This window comes from Peromyscus leucopus, chromosome 4, assembly GCF_004664715.2.
Source record: "Peromyscus leucopus breed LL Stock chromosome 4, UCI_PerLeu_2.1, whole genome shotgun sequence".
Classification (NCBI taxonomy): Eukaryota; Metazoa; Chordata; class Mammalia; order Rodentia; family Cricetidae; genus Peromyscus; species Peromyscus leucopus.
In genome coordinates, this window is record NC_051066.1 from 61,957,626 (window position 1) to 61,982,797 (window position 25,172).

The 25,172-nt window shown below is 38.8% G+C and overlaps 1 protein-coding gene across 1 annotated transcript; it reads left to right on the plus strand.

Moving 5' to 3' along the window:
• Nucleotides 1–11,479: 11,479 nt before the first annotated feature.
• LOC114710132 (olfactory receptor 1013-like) lies at nt 11,480–12,414 on the plus strand. Its single transcript, XM_028894216.1, is given in 2 exon segments — nt 11,480–12,050; nt 12,053–12,414. Coding segments are annotated over 2 exon segments (933 nt in total).
• The last annotated feature ends 12,758 nt before the right edge of the window (nt 12,415–25,172 follow it).

The window sequence follows — 25,172 nt, forward strand, 5'->3', positions numbered from 1 at the left end:
GTAGACCATGATCCACATGATCTCTGATATAATCACATGCCACAAACCTCAGCATGGTCTCCAGTGACAGTACAGACCATGGACATCAACATGATCCTCTGATGTTGCTTAGGTCATATACACTGTCCTAGCCCTTGGCAGCAGTACAGACCAAGGACATCAACATGATTGCAGGTGGCAGTGTAGGTCACTCAAATCAATATGGCCCTCAGTGGCATCACAGTCCAGGGACAACAATATCACTTCAAGCAGAGGCACAGGTCAATGACATCTGCATGGCCTTAGTTGAAAACACAGGCCAGAGACATCAACATAGAACCTGGCTGCCCTAGGACTATGGACCCAGACATGGCCCTTGGCAGCACCAGGACCCAGATATCAATATGGCCTCGGTAGAATTGTAGGCCACTCACATTGATATGGCCCCCAGTGACAGCAAGGCCCAGGGACAGAGTTTATTTATTTATTTTATGATATTGCTAGGGCCAAATTTTAAATTCAATTGCATGGGTATTATATTATTCTGTTCCTCTTACTAACAATCCCAAATTCCACTGAAATACATGGAAAGTAAAAGATGAATATTCTCTTTCACACTTCTACTTCATGGCTACCCCTTCTCAAATTCAACTTCTAAGTCCCTTCTTTTTAAAAGGAATTTGATTTTTTTGAGAATGTAATTACAATATTTCCCCCTTTTCTTTCATTCCTCCAAACCCTTTCATATATTCCTCCTCTCTTCTTTAAATTCATGGCCCCATTTTGAGCTGCTTTAGCATGCATACATCACACACACACACACACACACACACACACACACACACACACACACACATTTTCCCTTAGGGTTACTGTTGGAGTGTTGAAACACTATGACCAAGAAACTCAGGAAAGAAAGGGTTTATTCAGCTTACACTTCCACAGCACTGTTCATCATTGAAAGAAGTCAGGACAGGAACTCAAGGCAGGAACCTGGGGGTAGGAACTGATGCAGAAGCCATGAGGGGGTGCTGCTGCTTCCTGGCTTGCTTTCATAGCCTCCTCAGCCTTCTTTCTTCTAGAGCGCAGGACCAACATCTTAGGGACAGCACTCCTTATCCTGGGCTGGGCCATCCCTCATCAATCCCTAATTAAGAAAATGCCTTACAGCTGGATCTTGTAGGCATTTTCTCAATAGCGGTTCCTTCCTTTCAGATGTCTCTAGCTTGTATCAAGTTGACATAAAACTAGCCAAGATACACACACACACACACACACACACACACACACACACACACACACACACCCCTAAATATAGCCTGTTCATTTTATATGATGCTACTTGTATGTATGTTTCCAGGGCTGACGATTTGGCACTGGACAACCAGTTGGTGTGCTCTTCCCTGGGGAAGACCATTTCTCCTGCTCTCAGTTTTTCTCAGTTTCTTATAATACTCTGTGTAAGGCTGAGGCCGCATGGGCTTTTCCATGTCCAGTTTGGCATGTTCATTGATATCATTCTTATTCAGCTTACATGTGGTTGGTCATGTTGATGAGCCTTTATGGGTTTAGCTTTTGATGTCAACAGGAGACATAATTTCAAAGAAAATTCCTGGATTCTCTGGCCCTTACTATTTTTCTTTTTCATCTTCTGCAATCCCCTGAGTGGTTGAGATGTTTTGTATATATGCATTGGAACTGGGCTCTGCACTCTGCAATTTGATGGTTGTGGTTTTCTGTGATGATCTCTTGTCTGTTGCAAAGAGAAGTTCCTTGATTAAAGGTGAAGACTACACATATCTGTGTGTATCAGGACAAATATTTACAGATTGTTTTTATGGATTATGCAGTTTTAATAAATGATTTCTTTTATACTATCCTCAAATAACCATAACTTCACTAACACTGAGTAGTTAGCTAGCTTTCCAGTACCATACATGTTTTCCTTCTTGTTGAGCAAGTCTTAAGTCCAATTAGAGAGCTGTTGGTTACTGCCAAGGTATGTACAATGCTACTGCATACTTAGGGTTATCTTTTCATGCTGGGAGTTGATGTGGTTCATGGGCAAAGGACTGTGTAGTACTGTTGGTTCCTTCCCTCCTTTGGAAGCTTGCATGATACCTTATAGTACAATGAAAGCTAGTCCCCAGGCAGAGAGCAATCAGGGCAGTTCCAGCTCAGGGGTCTCCAGGATTTGTTTCATAAGTTCATGGTGTCTTCAACAATAGGGACACACCTTGCACCTCTAGTGGGTAACCAAGGGCAACAGCAATAGGCTACATATTTTGGTTGTCTTCTTTATGGTCCTGGTCAACAACTCCAAAGTGCACTTCTCATGTTTTTTATTGAGGTTTTTGTTAAAAGGCATCTGAAAAAAAGATTTGTTGATTTTTATATTATGTGTATGCATGTTTAATGTGGTACAGAATTCTTGGGTAAACTCAGGTTTATTAACAGCTGAGATTAACAAAGTACACTCACAACACAGAACAGAGCTGAGATGCCACCACTGATTCAGTTGCTGAGTCCTGCCATTCTGCCCAGAGGAGATGGGGACCAACTGCAAGCTGCTTCATGCCACCTGACCTTGTCCTTGCCACCTAAAAGAGCTCATGACTCTTCTTCCTCTGCTCTTAAGTGGTCACATAAGTGGACAAGAACACACCCTGAGGCTTGTTACCTCAAAGCTACTGGCTGAATGAAATGAATTCCCATAACACTTCCTCTTTTTGTCTAAATAAGAGTTCTAATCCTAACACAAAGCTATATACAATAAGAACAATTATAAAGTATTTTCTAGAAGAAAGAAAAGGTAATAGCATAACAAAAATGGAATTACAACCAACAAGAACAATGTTAAGCAAAAAACATACTAAATGTTCAGGCCAAAGGTAATTGGCAAGTTACAGAGAATACTCCAAAAGCTGTCCTGTCCTGAAGAATCTAAATCTTGTACCTGACATCCTCTTAGTTAAGATATGAGAATATTGTAACTGTAACTATCTTGTCCTCAACTCCATCAAAGACCTGAGAAGGAAAATGATACTACCTAAGTAAGCAGGAAGTATAAGCAAGCAACTATGGAAAAATGCAAGAAATGACAGAAACAGTTGGCTGTCTGGTCTGGAAAGTCACACAATGTTTCTCTGCAATATTGGGACATCCACTTTTGGCTACAGGCCTAGAATATCTGACAGACAATTTTCAGAAGCAGGAAAATTTTAAAGACTGTCCTACCCCATCTTGGCAAGGTTCAGCAGTCTCTTTTCCTTGTGTCTTGCTTGTCCAGATTGGACAGCGTACTTACTGTAAGCAGTAGAGGCAAGGGAAGTTCTTCGCCCAACAGGCCATTTATGCCAAGAAGAAAAAAAAGTCTATATGGAGTGTCCCTGATGCTCAACATCATTTTGAGAGTAGATTGGTGCTGCCAAGAGCAATAGTGTCTAATATCAACAGAATTCTAAGTTATTAAAATATTTAAGTGCCATATTCTCTAGGTCTTTGAATTGTTTGAAGATTAATTATCCTTCTGAAATATATCTCTGTTTATCTAGAAAATCTAACTATAAGACAAGCACGGGTGGCTATTAACCTGTAATTCTTATCAATTTTTATAGCTTAAAGACTAAGGTTCACATTATAAAAATAAACAATCTCTAAACATGTACAGTATAAGTACCATATATAAAAATATCTTAATCAGAGGTAGAGATGCATAGTACAATATGACAAAAAAATCCTTGATTTGTATTGATATACAAAATATCCTAAACAGAAGTAGAACATACATACAGTATGACAAATAAAGCTTTACATTCGCATCAATATACAAAATATTTTAAAAAGAAGTAAATCATATGTACAATGTGACAAATACAGTTTTGAATTTGTATCAATATACAAATTATTTTTAACAGGAATAGAAAAATAATTTTACATTTCTATCAATATTCAAGAATCCATACTAATGCAAGTTATCTAAAACTGATATTTGCTAATTTAGTTACAAGTCGGCGCAATAACCTACCTTATTAGCCTATCCTGTCTATCCCCTTTTTTTTCTATTACAAAAGAGATTTCTGAGTCTAAACTTTATTGTTCTACCTCCAACCCTGTAGCAACTTATAACTAATCCCTTACAGATGACTATTATTTATAACCCTGAGAAAAATAAAAAACCTGTTGGGAGAAGGGGCATCATTTTCTTAGAATTGCTTCCTGCTGTCTAGGGGAGATAGGGATGAACCACAAGTTGCTTCATGCTGCCTGACCTGGTCCTCGCCACCCAAGAGAGCACAGAACCCTTTCTCCTCTGATCTTAAACAGTCATGTATGCAGATTAGACCATGTCCTGAGGCTTGTTACTTGAACAGGATGAATTCCCACAACACATATTTTGTCTGCATATATGTTTATGACGTGCATGTTTGTCTGGTTCCCACAGAGGTGGAAGTGGGTGTGGGGTCTTCTGGAATTGGATTTATAGATGATTTCCTTGTAAGCCATCATGTGGATGCTAGAAACTGAATCAGAGTCCTCCCTCATGTTCACATGTCAATTGGTATAGCCATCATTAACCCATGAGGAATTTGACGGGGAGATGGTGGTGTGGAAATAATATAAATACAGTACTTATATATGAAATTCTCTCAGATATTTAAATTAAATTTTAGAAAAGAAGCAAACAATTTGCCTCCAAGTATTTCTTCTACTAGTGCTGCTATTTGTACTTACAAGGTATAAAGGTGTGTGCTCTCTCTCTTTATTATTTTTTTACAGAGAAGGTCTTACTATGTACTCCTGGATGTTCAGGAACTTATTATGTAACACAAGCTGGTCTCATACTACTGGCAGAAACCAGTACCATCAGAAATCTTTGCTATTAATTTTGCATAATTCAGAAGCTGTGGCACTTAGCCTTCATATATAGGCACATACATATTTATATATCTAGTCTTCTATATGAATGGCTTCTCTCCCTATACTAGAAGAGAGATGTTTAACTTGGGCCCATTGATTATGAAGTGTCATATACATAACCAATCTGAATTTTGTAGGTATTTTTACTGTCAATTATACAGTATAAATCAATATCAATTATATTGATACAATTTTTATTATGGACTAGAATAATTTCTGGATATTTACTGTTTTTAGGACATCCTATAGATAGTTTCTATAGTTTCTTTATATATTGATATTTTTGTACATATATATAATATAGTCTCATCACCCATATCTCCCACCCTCTTTTGTCCCCCTTTTTACTACACCAATCCCTTCTTTCCAAGAGGTTTCCATCCTACAATCATTTCTTTCACTTGGCTTTTGCCTTTGACCCACTGAATTTAACTATAGCTTTCTACATGAACATGGAGAAAATTTTTTTTATTGGAAAATGGGAACTCACCAGTGGCTACACCACTAACGATAATGAGTCTTGATAGTTCCTCTTCATTTCAAATTCATCAATTAACTCATACTAAAACCCTTTTTCTTTTACAATAATTGGCTCTTTTGATTACTTGATTGATCTGTCTCTCCCTATCTTGTTCTGGAACAAAACTGAGCACTATAATTGGTCACTTGGCACCAGAATAGAACATAGAAATCTTTTCTTTAGCAGAAGTTCCCAAAGGGATATTCATGCTTATATGATCTCCCAGTACCACAGTCACAGGAAAGAGAGTTTCTATGAGAAAACTGTTTTATTCTGAAGTATTAGAGGAAATTCTGGGTTTTGTTCAAATACAGATGAAGAGACAGTTTATTTCCATGCAAGTAAGTATTACATTTAATTAGCCAAAGGAAATAGGCCATAAATTATAATATAAAGGATAAAGTGATGCTTAATATAAGCAATCTACACTAGACTTCTACTTCATAAAGTACAATGAAATTTTCTGTGATTATGTTTAATGGAAAGCTGAAGAGTCTTCAGATACCTCATGTTTAGCTTTTATTTTTCTTTAAAAATGTTTTGGTTTAATGCATACATGGTATATGTCTTTATTATAATAGATTTTCTGTAGCTATGGCCTATATTCCCTCCTATGACTTGTAGAGACCATTTTTATATTTAGAGCAGTTCAGTTAGAAACATTATGAGTTAATATTTTCATGATTCTGTATGTGTGTAAATGTTACAATTATGCCATGTATTTATGGTAAACTGAAGAACTCCCTAGCAAAGCCCAAAGTTAAATGTCACAGTCAGTGGACATAATAAGCTTTGAGCTGAGAGAGATCAGTAACTGTTTGAGGCATGACAACTGCTGTGAATTCATGAGTGCAATAGCTGTGTCATATTCAGAGGAGGAAATTTTATGACATTGCTCATCCATAGGCTCTTACATCCTTTATACCATTCTGCAATGTCCTCTGAGCCTTGGTGGTGTTGTGTTGATGTAGATGTCTATCGAGGACTGGGCATTCAGCCTCTTATTCTTGGCACTTTGAGCAATTATACATCTCTCCATTGGCTGGTGTCTACGGCAAAATGGAGCCTTTCTAACTAAGACTGATAGCACCCCAGGTCTATGACTTTAAGCATAAATATTTAGATGACAACTGAAAGTATGGCCATTTAGCAAGATAACACTAGCTGGTTCTACCCAAGGGCCTATGACCTCTGTAGCTGTGAGCTTCTTACCAGAATTGTAGTAAAAGACATAAAATTCTATCTTATGAAGCAGGTCTCAAATGCAATCAGGACACGGTTAGAGATCCCTCAGTAACAGTGCTCTTATGGTACCAGTAGGTATCACGACGTTCAGGGTCAATCCCTGGGTAATACTATTGACGTCTTTTCTCTTTCAACAGCATGCACAGCACCTTTCGGCACTGTCAAAGCCACTAACAAGGAAGGAAACTTTTGGGTCAATTTGAGAATTTTCTCTGTGTTTTGCAGCCAAAGTTTTTGGTGTCTTTAGCAATACGGTCTTACTGTTTGGTTATGGTAGCTAATCAAGGACAATGACAAAAGGCTGTGATGTTTTGGAGACCTCTCAGGACCAATAACTTATTGGAAGATATTCCATGCCTTTTACTGAATTTTAATAACCCATGTATTGAGGAGTGTCATTGTCTGTTCATGCAAGGTATTTTAATTCAAACAAATTTTTTAAAAAAGATGTATTTTGAAATTAGATTACTGACTAGTAATTAGTAACTTACAGAAATTACTAACTAGTGAGTTTCTGTAAGGCTCTTTCATACATCCTTAGTTTTATTTAACCTACTCACAGCTGCTCTTCTTCCCCATTACTCAAACCTAACCCACACTTAATTATACTTTCTTTAACTACTTTATTTTTTTTTATTGAAAATAGATTTCTTCTCTCATGCAATATATCTTGACCACAGTCTCCCCTCTTTCCCTCCACTTCTCCTAACTCCCCTACCTCACTTTCCTCCACATCCACTCCCTCTGTTTTCCTTCAGAAGAAAGCAGGCCTCCAAGAATCAATTCTTAAGCCCTAGTCTTGCCACTTTTTTTAGTTCACACGTATTTGATTACCTCCACTTATTTGCTTTAAATTGGGTGTGAACTAGTAGGCACTGATACAGTCCATACTTCCTTTTTTTGGGTCAGCCTTCCTCTTCACTCTGATTTCCTTTAAACTCTCACACCCTCCCTGCTTAAGACTTTCTTTCCCCAGGACTCCATCTCATTGCTTTTTCTGTGCTTATACCTACTAACAATCCTCCTTTAACATGTCCCCAACTCTTCCTGTTAGTTTCCTGCCTTCCACTTTTGCTTCAAGTTAAACACACAAAACAAATAATTTGAATCCAGGTTCCACACATGAGAAAGAACATATAACATTGGCTTTGTAGCTCTAAGTTACCTCCTTTTCCCAGTATTTTACCTGAAACTTTCATATTTCTTTACAGCTGCATGGTATTCCACTGATATGGTACTTTTTCTTGTCAATGCCTCTTTAATGAGCATCAAGGATGAGTTCATTTTCTGGGGATAGTGAATTGAGTTTTTGTATGAGATAGGTCCTCACTCTGCAAGCAGTAGGTAGCCTAGATTGGCCTCAAGTTCATGGTGGTCCTACTGCCTCAGGCTTCCAATTTCTTGGAATATATTCATGAATCACCATGCACGGTTGAATTTTCTATTATATTGAAGATGCAGTAAGAATAAGATACTAGAAAATGAAATCGTTTTAAGGCCCAAAGAGAAATCTACTCATCCATTCAAGCTAGTGTTCCTACATAGACCACAGGATTCCCAAACAGCTTACCCATACTGGAAAAGCAATGCACAATTCGGATCATTTGCTGATTTTAATCTGACTGTTTATTTATTTTGTTGTTAAAACTGAGTATGTTTGGATCCCCATCCTGAGTATTAAACTCCATGTTTTCTTCCATTCTGAAGATTGCCTTTTCTTCCTATTGGTTGTGCCCTTAACTGCAGAAATTTCTTTGTTACGTGCAATCTCAGTTGTCTATGTTCTCTTGCTCCCTGTTCTTTTAGCACTATAACCCAGAAACTGCTGCCCTTTCTAAACCCTTAAAGGCTTTCCCTGAATTTTCTTAAGTAATTTTTTTAAAACTTTTTTTATTAAGAAAATATTTTTATTAATTTTACATACCATTCACAGATCCCCCTCTTCCCTCCTTCGGCCCCCTCCGGTCTCCTCCTCTAGCACACCCCCCATTCCTTCCTACAGGGAGGTAAGGCCTCCCATCGAGAGTCAGCAGAGCCTGGTACATTAAGTAGAGGCAGATCCAAGCTCCTCCCCATGCCTCAAGACTGTATTTTATGGTTTTAGCATTTTACATTTAAGTATTTTTCATTAAGAATTTATCTGTGTACGGGGGTGAGTGATTGGGGTCAAGATTTAATACTCTTCGCATGAGTTTTTTTCACAGCACTAATTGAAGAGGCCATTCTTGCAGTGGTTTCTTTTGACGAGTGTGCTGTAGATGAGCTGACTAAACAGGTATGATTTTTTCCTCTGGAATTTGAAATCTCTGGTTTGTTCAATTGTGGACAACATTCAGTACCATTAGCAAGTATAGAGATAAAAACAAAACACCATGAGATATGACTTCACCTGAGTCAGAACGGCTAGTATAAAATGTTTCAGTCGACTTAAAATGTAACAAATGTCAGTATGTACATGAAGTAAAATGTATTATTATACACTGCTGGTAGGAATGAAACCAAGTATTTTTATTATGGAGGACAGCTGGGAAATTTCTAAAATTTCTAAAAACTAAAACAGAATCTATGCTGAGATCCAATAATCCCACCTCTGGTTGTATAACAGCAAGAAATAAAATCAGCATACCAAAGAGATACTTGAATGCCAATACTTACTGTGGTACTATTCACTATTGCAAATGTATGGCACCAACCAAAGGGCCCACCAATGAATGAAGAAGTGTGATACATATCTAGTGGACTTTTATTCAGCCATAAAAGAATGGTGTCCTACCATTTTTCAGAGGCAGAATTGGAGAGTATTAAGTAAGTGAAAAAAGCCAGGAACAGGAGACAGGCAAGGCATGTATATAGTCACTTTGAATGTAAAACAGTGACTACTAGAGTTTACACAGAAGTTCTGGAGAGAAGTAGCCTATATTTGATTAGTGAATAGTATATGTGATTGTTGATGTGTTATGTAGCATCCCTTTTAATGTGTATAATTATTAAAGCTAATAAGGCCAAAATGAAATAATAAAAAAGAGAAGACTAAGCAAAGGGTTCAAAATGAATCTGATTAGTGTGATAGACAGAGAAAAGCTAGATATTACATTACAGAAAAAGCAGAGTTGTTATTTATAAATCTTTAATTAGTCTTTACTTTTTTCTTAAATTTTCATTGAAAATAGATTCTTCTCTCATACAGTACATCCCAACCACAGTTTCCCTTTCCTTCACTCCTCCTAGCTCCCTGCCACCTCTCCTTCTCCCCAGAACAACTCCCACTCTGTTTCATTTTCAGAAAAGCCAAACAGGGCAAAACAAGATATAATAAGACAAGACAAAAGCCCTCATATCGAGGTTGGCCAAAGCAGCCCAGCAGGAGGAAAACCGTCTCAAGAGCAGGCAAAAGAGTCAGAGATACACTAGCTCCCACTGTTAAGAGTCGCACAAAACACCAAGCTAAACAGCCATAACACATATACAGGTCTCATGTTTGCTGCTTCAGCCTCTGTGAGCCCATGTGAACCCTGCTTATTTGGTTTGGTGGACCATGTTCTCCTGATGTTCTCAACCCCCTCTGAATCTTCCAGTTTTTCCTCCCCGTCTTCTGCAGGTTCCCCATTTCTGAGGGGAGGGACCTGAAGGAGACTTCCAATTTAGATTCTCTCCATTCATAATGTCTGGCTGTGGGTCTCTGTATCATCTCCCATCTGCTGGTGTGGGAAGCCTCTCTGATGATGGTTGGACAAGGCACTTGTCTACAAGTATAGCAGAATATCATTAGGAATCATTTTATTTTACTTTTTAAAGACTAGTCATGTTTGTACAACCCTAGGTCTCTGGGCTATTCAGGCTCTAATTTCTGGCCATCCAAGTGGTGTTGGGATTTGGTTGCCTCTTGTGGAATGGGTCACAAGTTAAATCAGACATTGGTTGGCCACCCCCACAAGTTCTGTGCCACCATTGCCCCAGCACATTTAGCAGGCAGAACAGATGATTGGTGGAGAGTTTTGTGGTTAGGTTGGTGTCCAGGTTTCTCTTTCTATAGCCTGCAGAGTACCTTCTCATGCCAAAGAGACTAGAATGTAAGGGTGTAAAGTTCTTATCAATAAATCTTACTTTAATTAAACTAGTCTTTAACTTACTTTTGATCTGCACTAAATCAGTGCAATAAATGGTTCTCTAATAACCTGTCTACCTATTCTGTCAGAATCAACCTTCCTTCCTTGGGACAGCCAAGTCTAAAGCATTATGCATTCTAGAATGTACAGTTAGATCTTATTATCATATATGCAAATACTTGAGTGTGGTTTATAGTATCCATGAAAAATAGTTAATAATCCTAGGGCAGAAATGTGAATAAGGCCATTTAAAAGCATTTTTTGTCCTTGGAGAATTAAAGAAAAATAAAGTAGCATCCTTTCCAGATATCACCATCAATTATTTTAATTTCTAAAGCCATTTATGAAATACTTTAATACCTTTATAAAATCTATCAATGCCTTTGTGATGTCCAAAGTAATGAATAAAATATTTGAAATAAAAAGACAGTATACAAATTCACAAAGATGGAGACATTAGGCTGAAGATGTAAGTGACATGGAATAGTGTGAATTTAGTAACTGACCTCTGTGGGCAGCATAGGGCTAATTTGCAGTTCATAGTAGTGGTTTCCAGTTCACTACATATAAATCTCATAATGAATGGCATTTATGGACCAGTGTTTTTACTTTCCAGTTTGTAGAATGACAGATAATGAAGAAAATATTCAGTGACATTTTCAGCCATAATTTAATCTTTTCACAGAAAGTTCCATAAACACCCCAAGTCATGGATGAGAAAAATGTTACTGGGGTGAAGGAATTCATCCTTTTGGGATTCACAGAAGACATGGTGTCACAGTGGGTACTCTTTTTCATCTTCCTCATCATTTATGTCATCAGTCTCCTAGGGAATATCACCCTGATTTCTCTCATCTGTGCTGATTCTCGACTCCACACACCCATGTATTTCTTCATAGGAAACCTGTCATTCCTGGATCTCTGGTATTCTTCTGTCTATGCCCCCAAAATCTTGATAACATGCATCTCTGAAGACAAAAGCATCTCCTTTGCTGGGTGTCTGGCTCAGTTCTTTTTCTCTGCTGGGCTGGCCTACAGCGAGTGTTACCTACTAGCTGCCATGGCTTATGATCGCTATGTGGCCATCTCCAACCCCTTACTTTACTCCCAGGCTATGTCCCCAAGGTTATGTGCCAGTCTTGTTGCAGCTTCCTATGTTGGTGGCTTTGTAAACTCCACCATTATCACTAGTGAAACGTTTACCCTGAACTTCTGTGGAGACAATACTATTGACGACTTCTTCTGTGATCTGCCCCCTCTTGTGAAGTTGGCATGTGATGTGAAGAGAGCTACCAGGCTGTGCTGTATTTCATATTGGCCTCAAATGTCATCACCCCCACCGTGCTGATTTTGGCCTCCTACCTCTTCATTATTGCCGCCATCTTGAAGATTCGCTCCACCCAAGGCCGCCTCAAGGCCTTCTCCACATGTGGTTCTCACCTGACAGCTGTCACCTTGTACTATGGTTCAATTCTCTTCATTTACTCCCGCCCGAGCACTAGTTATGCCCTGGAGAGGGACAAAGTGGTTTCAGTGTTCTATACTGTAGTAATTCCAATGCTGAACCCCTTGATCTACAGTTTAAGAAACAAAGATGTCAAGGATGCTTTGAAGAAAATGTTAGCTACAGCCAAGTTTTCATAAAGGAAAAAACTGTTGAAGCAAATTTAAAATGCTTATCTTCCTGCAATTATTCTTAGCTGGTACTATCAGAAATAAGTATACTAGAGACATAAAAGTAATCACAATGTACAAACAGAAGTCTGCTTTCTATATGTTAAATTATATTTATTGTAGCAATAAGATATTATTAACTTGTTTGCAAAATGAAAACAATTCATTTCCCCCACATATAAGCTTATCTTTTTCTCATTTTTTATTTTCATATATTTTAATAATTACACAAATGTATTGAGTGAATTGTGATCATATTCAGCATTTTAATGGCACAAATATATTCATTTCTTGGGGTTGTTTATCTTTTATTCCTTTCTTAATATGTGTGTATGATGTGTGTATGATGTGTGTATGATGTGTGTATGTGTGTGTGTATGTGTCTGTATATGTGTGTGTTGGTATGTGTCAGGGTCGGTAGCACACAAGTGCCATGGTGTGCAGATGGAGGTCAGTGAACAATCTCTGCTTCCACCTATTTTTGAAACAGGTTTTGTCTGTTGTTCACGGCTGTGTATGTAAGATCGTAAGTATACAGAGATTTTTCTATTTGCTGTCTTTGCCTGATACCCCATCATAGTAACACCAGTATACATAACATGTGCTTTGGTTTATGTGAGATTTGAGAATTCAGTTTTATATCTTCATTTACTCACTGATCTTTCCCCCAACCCTATTGTTTAATCATCATACTAACTATTGGGTTTCAATGTGGTATTTTCAACAAAAATTTGTTTTTGTTTGTTCTTCTTTTTCCTTTTCTCTCCATTCCTCTGAAAGAGGTGACTTGTGTTCTTCCCTGAAGACTCCTGTCCACTTTCATCCTTAGTGTGTTCTTTCCTTCCTCTGTATCTCTTACCCACCTTCTCCCCTTCTGATTTCAGAAGGGGAGTGTGTGTGTGTGTGTGTGTGTGTGTGTGTGTGTGTGTGTGTGTGTTTGTGTGTGGTGTGTTTGTGTAGGTGTGCACACTGTGTATTGAAAACTGGAATTCTTATATGGGAGAACATGTAATGTTTATTTTTTTGAGGTTAGTTCACCTCAAATACTTTCCAGATTCTTCCACTTTCTGCAGATTATATTTTTCCTTACAACTGAATAGAATTTTACACACACACACACACACACACACACACACACACACACACACATACACACATACTCCCTCATCAACAACTAGGCTGAATGAAGTTGAATCATTTTAACAAAACTGTTACACTTGCCAGGTTGGAATAGACTCTATAAGGACATTGGTATTCTGAGAAGCTTTAAAGTCCCATAAGACATTTTGTAATGTGCTCTTACTTCAATATTTTAAAGTGAAAATAATAATTCTATAAATGGTTATAGAACTATTACCAGTGTTTGATGGATTCAATGAATTATTTCAAGCCATTTCTATTGGTAGACAAACTGGAATCTAAATCCAGAACTATCAACTGCAAAGTACTTACATCACTTGATGAGAAGTGTGGATTAGAAAGCCATACTAGAAGTCAGAAAAATGGTTCAGCAGTTCAGAACATTGGTCTCTGTTCTAGAGGATCCAGGTCTCAACACCCAAATGGTGCCTCATAACCATCTGTAACTCCAATTTCAGGGGAGCTGGTTCTTCCTTCGGATATCTTTGAGCAATTGGCTTGCATTTGGTGCACAGGAAAGCACAACAAAACAACTCTTCAATATATCCATAGACTTGTGAGTCACTTTTTTAGATATTTATAGTCATATTTACTAACAACAGTGGCTTAAATATAAAGCAACCTATCAACCTAATGATTTTTAATAGCATCTTAGTTAGGGTTTTAATTGCTGTGAAAAGACACCATGATCACAGCAACTTCTATAATGGGGAAAACATTTAATTGAAGCTAGCTTACATTTCAGAGTTTTAGTCCATTATCATCATGGTTAGAAACATGATGACATGCAGGAAGGCATGGTGCTGGAGAAGGAGCTGGGAATTCTGCATCTTGATCTGTAGGCAACAGGAAGTGAACTGTCTGTGTCTATACTGAGCATATCTTGAACATAGAAGACCTCAAAGTGTATCCCTATAGTGACACACTTCCGCCAACAAGGGCACACCTACTCCAACAAGGTAACACCTCCTAATACTACCACTTTCTATGAGCTTATGAGGGCCAATTGCATTCAAACTACCACAAATGGGCAAAAGGATGAGTCAAGCATGATACATACATATTAATATCTATATCCATATTTAGGAGGAAATTCTGATACATGCTGTAACATGAATACAATTTGGAGACATTATGTTGGGACAAATGAACCATTAACAAAAGGATAGATACTATGTAATTCTATTTATGAAGTACTCAGTAATCAAACTCAAAAAAATGAAGAGCCATGGTTGTTCAAGCCTGGAGGGAACAGGAAATAAGCTGAATTTCTATCTTGCAAGGTGATCAACTTCTGTGAGTGGGTGCTGGCAATGGATGTATAAACCATTACTCCACTTATCGCCACTTATACACTAAAAGGTGGTTCAAAATCACTGAGTTGAGGATATAACTCATCAAACCTCATGAAGATGCTTTAATTTGTAACAAGCATTGACTAACATAGAGGGTCACAACTGGTAGACATTCAGAGAATAAGTGTCTAGAAAGTGCTCAGCACTAAAAGGGATATGTATATCACACATCCTCCTTCCCAGGATAAAGGATCATTATGCAAGAGGGGCATAAAGACCATAAGAGACAGAGGTAGCAAATGAATACAAGAAAAAAGTGTTTTTTCCAGGTACAACAGAGTAATGGTACATATTAGTTAACAATGGTTGTGACAGAGTACACAAGATGTGCATGAGCTCAAACTAGACCAAATCTCATCATGGAAGGAGTGACTGGATTTAAAATAAAGCCCATAACTGAGAATTTATTGGTAATTGATAGTGCTTGGGGGATAGAGTGTTAGTTTATCAAGGGTGTGTCCACTGCTAAAGTAATCCAGTGGTGTACTATATAAACAATAGTATGTAGATAGCATTAATTGGAAGGATGTGATCAAAATATAATCATAAAATTTTCAAACAATTAGTAAGACTATCTTTGAGTCCTTTTGATTTGCATTTCCCTGATGGCCAAGGATGTTGAACATTTAAGAGTTTGTCAGGCATTTGAGATTCTTCTGTTGAGAATTTTCTGTTTAAATCTACATTTTTAAATTGGATTACTTTTTTTTAATGTATAGTTTCTTGAGTTCTTTATATATTTTGGAGATCAGTCCTCTGTGGGATGTTGGTATTGATGAAGAGCTTTGCCCATTCTGTAGGCTGCTGTTTTGTCCTATTGACAGTGTTTGTTATCTTAAAGAAGCTTTTCAGTTTCCTGAGGTCCCATTTATTAATTATTGATCTTAGTATCTGCTCTGCTGGTGTTCTATTCAGGAAGTTTTCTCCTGTGCCAAGTTGTTCAAGGCTATTTCCCACTTTCTCTTCTGTCAGGTTCAGTGTTACAATTTATATTGAGGTCTTTGATAAACTTGGACTAGAGTTTTATGCAGGGTGATGGATATGGATCTATGTGCATTCTTCTATAAGCTGACATCCAGTTATGCCAGCACCATTTGTTGAAGATGCTTTATTTTTTTATATTTTTGACTTCTTTGTCCAAAATTAGGTGTCCATAGATGTGTGGATTTATGTTTATGTTTGTATCTTCAATTCTATTCCATTGATCCACCTGTCTTTTTTATGCCAATACCATGCTGTTTTTTATTGCTATAGTTCTGTAGTAGAGCTTGAAGTCAGGGATGGTGGTACCTCTGGAGGTTCTTTTATTGTACAGGATTGTTTTAGCTATCCTATGTTTTTTTTCCATGTGAAATTGACTATCATTCTTTCAAAGTCCATAAAGAATTGTTTTGCAATTTTAATGGGAATTACACTGAATCTGTAGATTGCTTTTGGTAAAATGTTCATTTTTTCTCTGTTAATCCTACCAATCCACAAGCTGGCAGATCTTTCCATCTTTTGATATCTTCTTCAATTTTATTCTTCAGTTCTTGAATTTCTTGTCATAAAGATCTTTCACGTGCTTGGGTAGAGTTACACTGAGATAATAAATATTGTTTATGGCCACTGTTTGTTTCCCTGATTTCTTTCTTAGCCTATCTATCATTTGTATGTAAGAGGGCTACTGTTATTTTTAATTAAGAAATTTTTTTATTCATTTTACATACCAATCAAAGATCCTCCTCTTCCTTCTTCCAGCCCTTCCAGGCTCCCCCCCAACCCACTCTCCATTCCCTCATACAAGAAGGTAAGGCCTCCAATGGGAAAGTACATTTAGTAGAGGCAGATTCAAGCTCCCTGCCCTGCCTCAAGTCTGTACAAGGTGTCCTATCATAGGTAGTGGGCTCCAAAAATTCTGCTCATGCACCAGGGATGGATTCTGATCCTACTTCCAGGAGGCCCCTTAAGCAGATCAAGCTACACAACTGTCTAGCTATGCAGAAGGCCTAGTCCATTCCCATGTAGGCTCCACAGCTGCTGATCTAAATTTCATGAGTTCCCACCAGTTTGGTTTGGTTGTCTCTATAGGTTTCCCCATCATGATCCTGATACTCTTGCTCATAGATTCCTGGAGCTCAGCCTGGTGTTTGGCTGTGGATCTCTGCATCTGCTTCCATCAGTTACTGGAGAAAGGTATGGTGATATTTTATTTGTACTGAAATATGATTTTATTTGTATGTTAATAAAGTTGTCTGGGGGTCAGAGCTGATAGCAAGCCATAGCAGAAGTCTGGCAGTGGTAGCACATGCCCTTAATCCCAATCACATGACAGGCAGATCTCTGTGTGTTCAAGGATACCACCAGCATGGAGACACACAACTTTAATCTCAATACCAACCATAGAAGACCTGGAGGTCTGTATAGATGGGCAGTGATGAGAAGGTCATGTGCTTGGGTTTACAACCAGTGAAAAGACAGAACAGAAAGTCTATAAAAGGACAGATAACATAGGAAGTAGCACTCTTGCGGAGAGGAAGGACAGCAGCAGCAGTGAAGGGTAAGGTTTTTAGCTCTTAGCTATTGCTCTGACCTCTTGGGTTATTAACTCTGCATTTGTCTCTGTGTTTCTTATTTAATAAAACCATTCATCTACAGAAAGTCTCTATGATGACAGGGTATTCATCAACCTGATTACTTGGGTAAGCCAGTTCTGGCACCTTCTCCACTATTTTTTGATACTATTATTTCATTATTTTACTTTTTTTTCTTTATTTCTTTTTTTAATTAAAAGATTTTCTATTCATTTTACATATCAACCACAGATTCCCCTGTCCTCTCTACTCCCTCCCCCTAGCATTCCCCAAACCACCCCCCATTCTCACCTCCTCCAAGGCAAGGTCTCACATGGGAAGTCAGCAGAGCCTGGTGCATTCAGTTGAGGCAGGTCCAAGCCCCTCCTCCCTGCACCAAGGATGTGCAAAGTGTCTTACCATAGACACTAGGCTCCAAAAAGCCGGCTCATGCAGTAGGGACGGGTCCCGATCCCACTGCCTGGGGCCCCCTAAACACTTCAAGATCTCTGCATCTGCTTCCATCAGTCACTGGATAAGTTAGGGTATTCAGCCATCCGATCACGAGAGTAGGTAAGCTCAGGCACCCTCTTGACGATCTAATCGATGATTACCAGTAGTCTATTGCGGAGTCATCCTTGTGGATTCCTGGGAACCTCCCTAGCACTCTGCTTCTCGCTATTCCCATGGTGCCTTCATTTATCATGGTTTCTCTTTCCTTGCTCTCCCACTCTGTTCCCATTCCAGCTCGAACCTCCTGCTCCTCTAAGCTCTCATCCCCTATCTCTTGCCCTCCATTACCCATCCCCTTCACCCCCAGTTTGCTCATGTAGATCTCATCCATTTCTCCATCCCTGGGTGATCCATGCACCCTTCCTAGGGTCCTACTTACTAGCTAGCCTCCCTGGAGCTATGGGTTGCAGTCTGGTTATCCTTTGCTTTATATCTAGTGTCCACCTATGAGTGAGTACATACCATGTTTGTCCTTCTGAGTCAGGGTTGCCTCACTCAGGATGGTATTTTCTAGCTCTATCCATTTGCCTGCAAACCTCATGATGTCATTGTTTTTCTCCACTGAGTAGTACTCAATGTGCATATGTACCACATATTCTTTATCCATTTCTCAGTTGACCACTATTGCTAGTAGTCTAAGCTGGGTTCATCCTTGTGGATTCCTGGGAACTTCCCTACCACAAGGTTTCTCCCTATCCCCATGATGTCTCCTTCTATCAAGGTTGATTGCTCTCTTACTCCACCCCTGTTCCAGCTCAACCATCTGGTTCCCTTATGTTCTCATTTCCCATCCCTTACCCTCCATTCCCCACACCTTATCCCCAGTTTACTCATGGAGATCTCATCTATTTACCATTCGCAGGGCAATCTATGTATCCCTCTTTGGGTCCTCTTTGTTAGCTAGTTTCTCTGGAGCTGTGTGTTGTAATCTGGTTATCCATTGCTTTACATCTAGTGTTCACTTATGAGTGAGTACAAACCATGTTTGTCCTTCGGAGTCTGGGTTACCTCACTCAGGATGATATTTTCTAGTTCCTTCCATTTGCCTGCAAAACTCATGATGTCATTGTTTTTCTCTGCTGAGTAGTACTCCATTATGTATATATATATATATATATATATATATATATATATATATGTATATATATATATATATATCACATTTTCTTTATCCATTCTTCAGCTGAAGGGCATCTAGGTTGTTTCCAGGTTCTGGCTATTATGAATAATGCTGCTGTGAACATAGTTGAGAATGTATCCTTGTGGTATGATTGAGCATTCCTTGGGTATATGCCCAAGAGTGGTATAGCTGGGTATTGAGGAAGATTGATTGCCAATTTTCTGAGAAACTACCATACTGATTTCCAAAGTGGCTGTACAAGTTTTCACTCCCACCAAGAGTGGAGGAGTGTTCCCCTTGCTCCACATCCTCTCCAACATAAGCTGTCTTCAGTATTTTTCATCTTACCCATTCTGATAGGTGTAAGATCGTATCTCTGAGTCATTTTGATTTGTATTTCCCTAATGATTAAGGATGTTGAGCAATTCCTTAAATGTCTTTCAGTCATTTGAGCTTTTCTGTTCAGAATTCTCTGTTTAGCTCTAGGCTACTGATTTCTTGAGTTAATTTTGTATTTTTATTTGTATTTGTATTTTTAGTCCAGCTACTTGACTAAAGGTGTTTATCATCTGTTGGAGTTCAAAAATACAAAATGACAGGGTCCAGCTACTTGACTAAAGGTGTTTATCATCTGTTGGAGTTCAAAAATACAAAATGACAGCTCATTCTGTAGAGGATGTGGAGCAAAGGTGCTGTGGATATCACTCTATATAAATAAAACACTGATGGCAAGTGACCAGGCAGGAAGTATAGGCGGGACAAAGAGAGAAGAGAATTGGGGAAACAGGAAGAAGGAGGAGAGAGACTGCAGCCACCGCCAGGAGAAGCAGCATGTAGAGACTCTGGTAAGCCACCAGCCACGTGGCAAGGTATAGATTTATAGAAATGGGTTAATTTAAGATAAAAGAGCAGTTAACAAGAAGCCTGCCACGGCCATACAGTTTATAAGTGATATAAGCGTCTGAGTGATTATTTTATAAGTGGATTGTGGGACTAAGGGGCTTGGGGAACCTGGAGAAAAGCCCTCCAGCAACAAATGGCGCCCAACGGCTCGAGTTTCCACCTTAAACCTGAGAATATTTAATAACCAATTCTAAACAGAGCCAAAACCAGGTTCCTGCTTCTTGTCTCATACGGGCAGCTAGATACGGCAAAACGCAAGTTTGGACACTGGCGGGTTCCTGGCGGGTGCATTTGACCGGAAGTATGGCGGAAATGAGGCATCTGCCAGCGGCACATTAAGCTGTGTGGTAGATTTAGTCTTTACTAGTATTTAAAAAAAAAAAAAAAAAGAGGTTTCTGGGCTACACGCTGCTTTGATAAAAGCTTAGACCCACTATTTCTGAGACTTGATGACTCCCAGAGCTGGCAGAAAACGTACCACTGCCATGTTGGGAAGCTGAAGTGGGCGGAGCCAGCAGCCACAGCGCCGTTTCAGGCTTACAATGGTACAGTTTAAAGCAATAGGCTCAAGACTCAAGGTAATATAAAACATAAGCCACATAAAGATGGCTACCACACAGAGAATCTGGATTATGTTCACTTTGATATTCATAACTAAAGAAAAACACTTGATTACAAAACCTGTTGAGTTATGCCAAAATGTATATTTTAAAGGTACCTTGACTTCAAAATTTGGATATAAGGATATGTTACTTTGGAAAAGAGGTTCTGCTTTTGTTTCCACAGAAAGCCAGAGGCTGTGGACTTGTTCCAGATTAAGATACATCAGGTTTCACCAGCCAAGACCCCCTGAAAGAACTCCGATGACACCATGGCCCAGATGATCCAACATCCAGATCGGTTTCAAGGCAACTGGTTCACACAATACAGCCTCACGGACTAACCCATAGGTCTAAAATTTTCTTTGCGTCCCCATAAGATACAGTGCCCCCCTCCAGCAGGAAGTAGTAAGAGATGCTACGCCCAAATTCCCAAATATACCAAGCTGGCTTTAGAGGTGGAATTGGCTCACTCCCCCTCTAAACCCAGACATATTGCTTTAAAAAAAAAAATGGTTAAGTGATTCTTGTGTCCCAAATCAGAAGAGCCCTCTGGTGTGGGACAGAGAAAAATCAATATTTTTATTTAAAACAGGTTGATTATAAATGTGATCTCTTTCTAAAAAACAAAAGGGGATATGATATATAGGAGGATATGGAGATGATAAGATAAAAGGGTAGATTAATGAACCTACTTTTAAAGAACAACTTGTTTAAAATGTTTTACATTGGTATAAATTTTAGTTTATGTTTAAAATGTTTTACATTGGTATAAATTTTAGTTCATTGATACAAACTTGAAGTTAATTTTGTTATACTGTATATATATATATTTCTATTCTTGTTTGAGGTATTATGTTTATATAACTCATTTAAAATTGTAATGGATAATTAAAAAATAGGTTAATAATTAGTCATCTATGATAATCATATCTGTAGCCATGTTAGTTAAGTCTTCTAGGTATACATAGATATATTTCAGATAGATAGGTAATCTTCAAACACTTCATAGACCTAGAGAATATGGCATTTAAATAACTTAGAATTCTGTTGACATGAGACACAATTGCTCCTGGCTGCACCAATTTGATCCCGAGAGAATGTTGGACTTCTAAGACATTTCCATTTGGAAGTTTGTCTTCTTGGCACAAAATGGCCTACTGGGCAAAGAACTGCCCTTGCCTTAATGGCTGACAGTACAAATGCAATGCTGTCCTTTCTGGACAAGCGGGACACAAGGAAAGCGACCACTGTACTCTGCCAAGACAGGGTAAGATGGTCTCTTAAAATTCCTGCTTCTAAAAATGGTCTGTCAGATACTCTAGGCCTGTAGCCAATTTAAATGCACCAACAATGCTGAGAAACATTAGGTGACTGTCCAGGCTGCCAGCTGTCTTGGTCTACTCTTGCAAGATTCCCGAAAGTTGCTTGCATCCATCTACCATTTCTCAGGGACCATTATGTTCCTTCTCAGGTCTTTGATGTGGTTAAAGACTAGATAGTCGTAATTTCCTCAGTTATGATAAAAGATAAGTTAGCTATAAAACCTTAAACTCACAAATATAAGATAGATAGGACATCTTCTTTAATATTGTAACTATAATTCTTGCTCGGTAATTGTTTTGTTATATGTAATTTTACCATGTTAAAGTTAAAACCTTCCTTTTTAAAAAAAAGAAGAAAGGGGAAGTGCTGTCGATATCACTCTATATAAATAAAACACTGATGGCAAGTGACCAGGCAGGAAGTATAGGCGGGACAAAGAGAGAAGAGAATTGGGGAAACAGGAAGAAGGAGGAGAGAGACTGCAGCCACCGCCAGGAGAAGCAGCATGTAGAGACTCTGGTAAGCCACCAGCCACGTGGCAAGGTATAGATTTATAGAAATGGGTTAATTTAAGATAAAAGAGCAGTTAACAAGAAGCCTGCCACGGCCATACAGTTTATAAGTGATATAAGCGTCTGAGTGATTATTTTATAAGTGGATTGTGGGACTGCGGGGCTTGAGGAACCTGGAGAAAAGCCCTCCAGCAACACAAAGGCAATACTCCTCTACTTCTATTGGAAGTGAAAACTTGCAGAGCAACTTTGGAAATCAATATGGTGGTTTTTCAGAGAATTTGGAATCAATCCATCTCAAGACCAAGACCACCTCAAAGAGCTATACCACTTTTGTGCATATACTCAAAGGATGCTTAATCATACCACAAGGATACTTATTCAACTATCTTCATAGCAGCTTTATTTGAAATAGCCAGAAGCAGAAACAACCTAGATACCTTTCAACCAAAGAATGGATAAAGAAAATGTGATACATTTATACAATGGAGTATTAAAAACAATGACATTATAAAATTTGAAGGCAAATTGATGATACTGGAAAAAAAATCATCCTGAGTGAAGTAACCCAGACCCAGAAAGACAAACATGGCATGTAATCACTTACAAGTGAATGTTAGCTGTAAGAATAACAATGCTACAATCTACAGACCCAGTGAGGCTAGGTCACAGGAGGACCCAAAGAGGGGATGTATGGATCTCTCAGGGAAGGGGAAATAGAAGAGATCTTGTGGGTGGACTGTGGGCAAGTGGGGATGAGAACATTAGGGTCAGGTTGGGGTGAATGGAGAGGGAGAGTACTGAAAGGGATGACTGGAAAGAGGGGGCCTTTTTTGGTTAGGTAAAGACCTGATGCAAAGGAATCTATAAGGATGACCCCAGCTAAGATTCCCAACAACAGTGGATATATAGCTTGTACTGGTCATCGCCTGTGACCAGGCAAGTCTTCCAGTGGAGAGACTGAGACACCAACCCAGTCACACAACATTTGACCTACAGTTTGTCCTGCCTATGGAATGTTCCAGGGTTGGGGGAGGGATAGCATAGAGATTGTATGAGTGGCCATCCAATGACAGGTCCAGCCTCATATCTGTGCCATGAGGGTGATCCCACCCTTGACATTGACTGGACTGCCAGTACCCACAGGTTGGATGGCCCAGAGACCTAGGATAAAAGCAAGCACAATTGGAAAAAAAATGTCAGTGTAATGATGTCTAATGATATTCTGCTATACTCATAGATTGGTGAGTACACTAATTGTTATCAAAGAGTCTTCATCCAGTAACTGATGGAAACAGATGCAGAGATCCACAGGTAAACATTAGGCTGAGCTCAGGGAATCTTACTGAAGAGAGGAAGGAAGGATTGTACAAGTCATAGGGGTTAAGGACATCACAAGACAATCTATAGAAACAACTAACCTGGGCTCATAGGACCTCACAGAGCCTTAACCAACAACCAGGGATCCTGCATAGAACCAACCTAGGCTCTCTACATATATGTGAGAGTTGTGTAGCTTGGTCTACTTGTGGGACTCCTAACAGTGGGAATAGGGCTACCCCTAAGGCTTTGACTGGCTTTTGGGAACCGATTCCTTGTACTGGGTTGCAGTGCTTAGCCTTAATACAAGGGGAGGTGTTTAGTCCTACTGCAACTTGACATGCCATGCTTTGTTGATACACATGTGGGTCCTGCCCCTTTCTGAACAGGAACAGAGAAGGAGTAATTGGAAGGGGCAGAAGGGAGGTAGAGAGAGGGAATGGGAGAAGAGGGAGGGGAAACTGCAGTAGGAATATAAAATAAATAAATACATTTAATAAAAAAAAGTTTGAGTCCTACCACTTTGAGAAGATACTATATGAATAGCAACGTTCTTTAATAATTTTTTCTTTGGCATACAGTAGTCTAGATTCAAAGTTATTTGCACAAGTTATATTTTTTACATTGTGTGTTTTCAAGAAAGCAATGTTTTAATACAAAGCTCATTAAAGTGAACCCTGACACAAACTGAAAGAAAATAATATCTTTGAAATATTACATCAAAGAAAGTAGTGTTACTCCTGAGAACTGGCTTTGCAGGCCAAGGATAAGAACTTGTGATTAGAGATGGCTAATCAGTCTTCTCTCTTTGCTCTGGGTTTTGTAGAATATGGCTTAACTCCTAAGATCATTCCTATGCCAAACATGTTTGCACACACACACACACACACACACACACACACACACACACACACACGCATGCACGCACACATGCAATTTACACATGTATATACAACATACAGATACCAGACAATGATGTATCTGGTCCTGATAACAATTTGAAATTCAGTCTGATGTTTGTATTGGGCCAACATGTGATATAATTTTACAGTAAAACCTCAATAAGACAGCATAAGTGAGTTGCTCTTGGCTCCATTGTTCCCGCTACTCTGTGTTGCTCAGACTAGTGACCTGAATTACTTTCATTTTCTGGAACTCATGTTTGGGACCAGATAGTTACAGTCTTTCGACAGAGATTTCTTGCTCCAGTGAAGGCAACATGGAATGGAGCTGCTACAGAGATGATACATTCTAATAAATCAGTCTGTCTGGATGTTTCAGCATGATATCCTCTCACTTTTTATGTGCAATTTATTTTCTTTAAATAATATTTTTATCAATTCATTGAGAAGTCTATACAAACTATTTTTTTTATTATATTCAAGCTC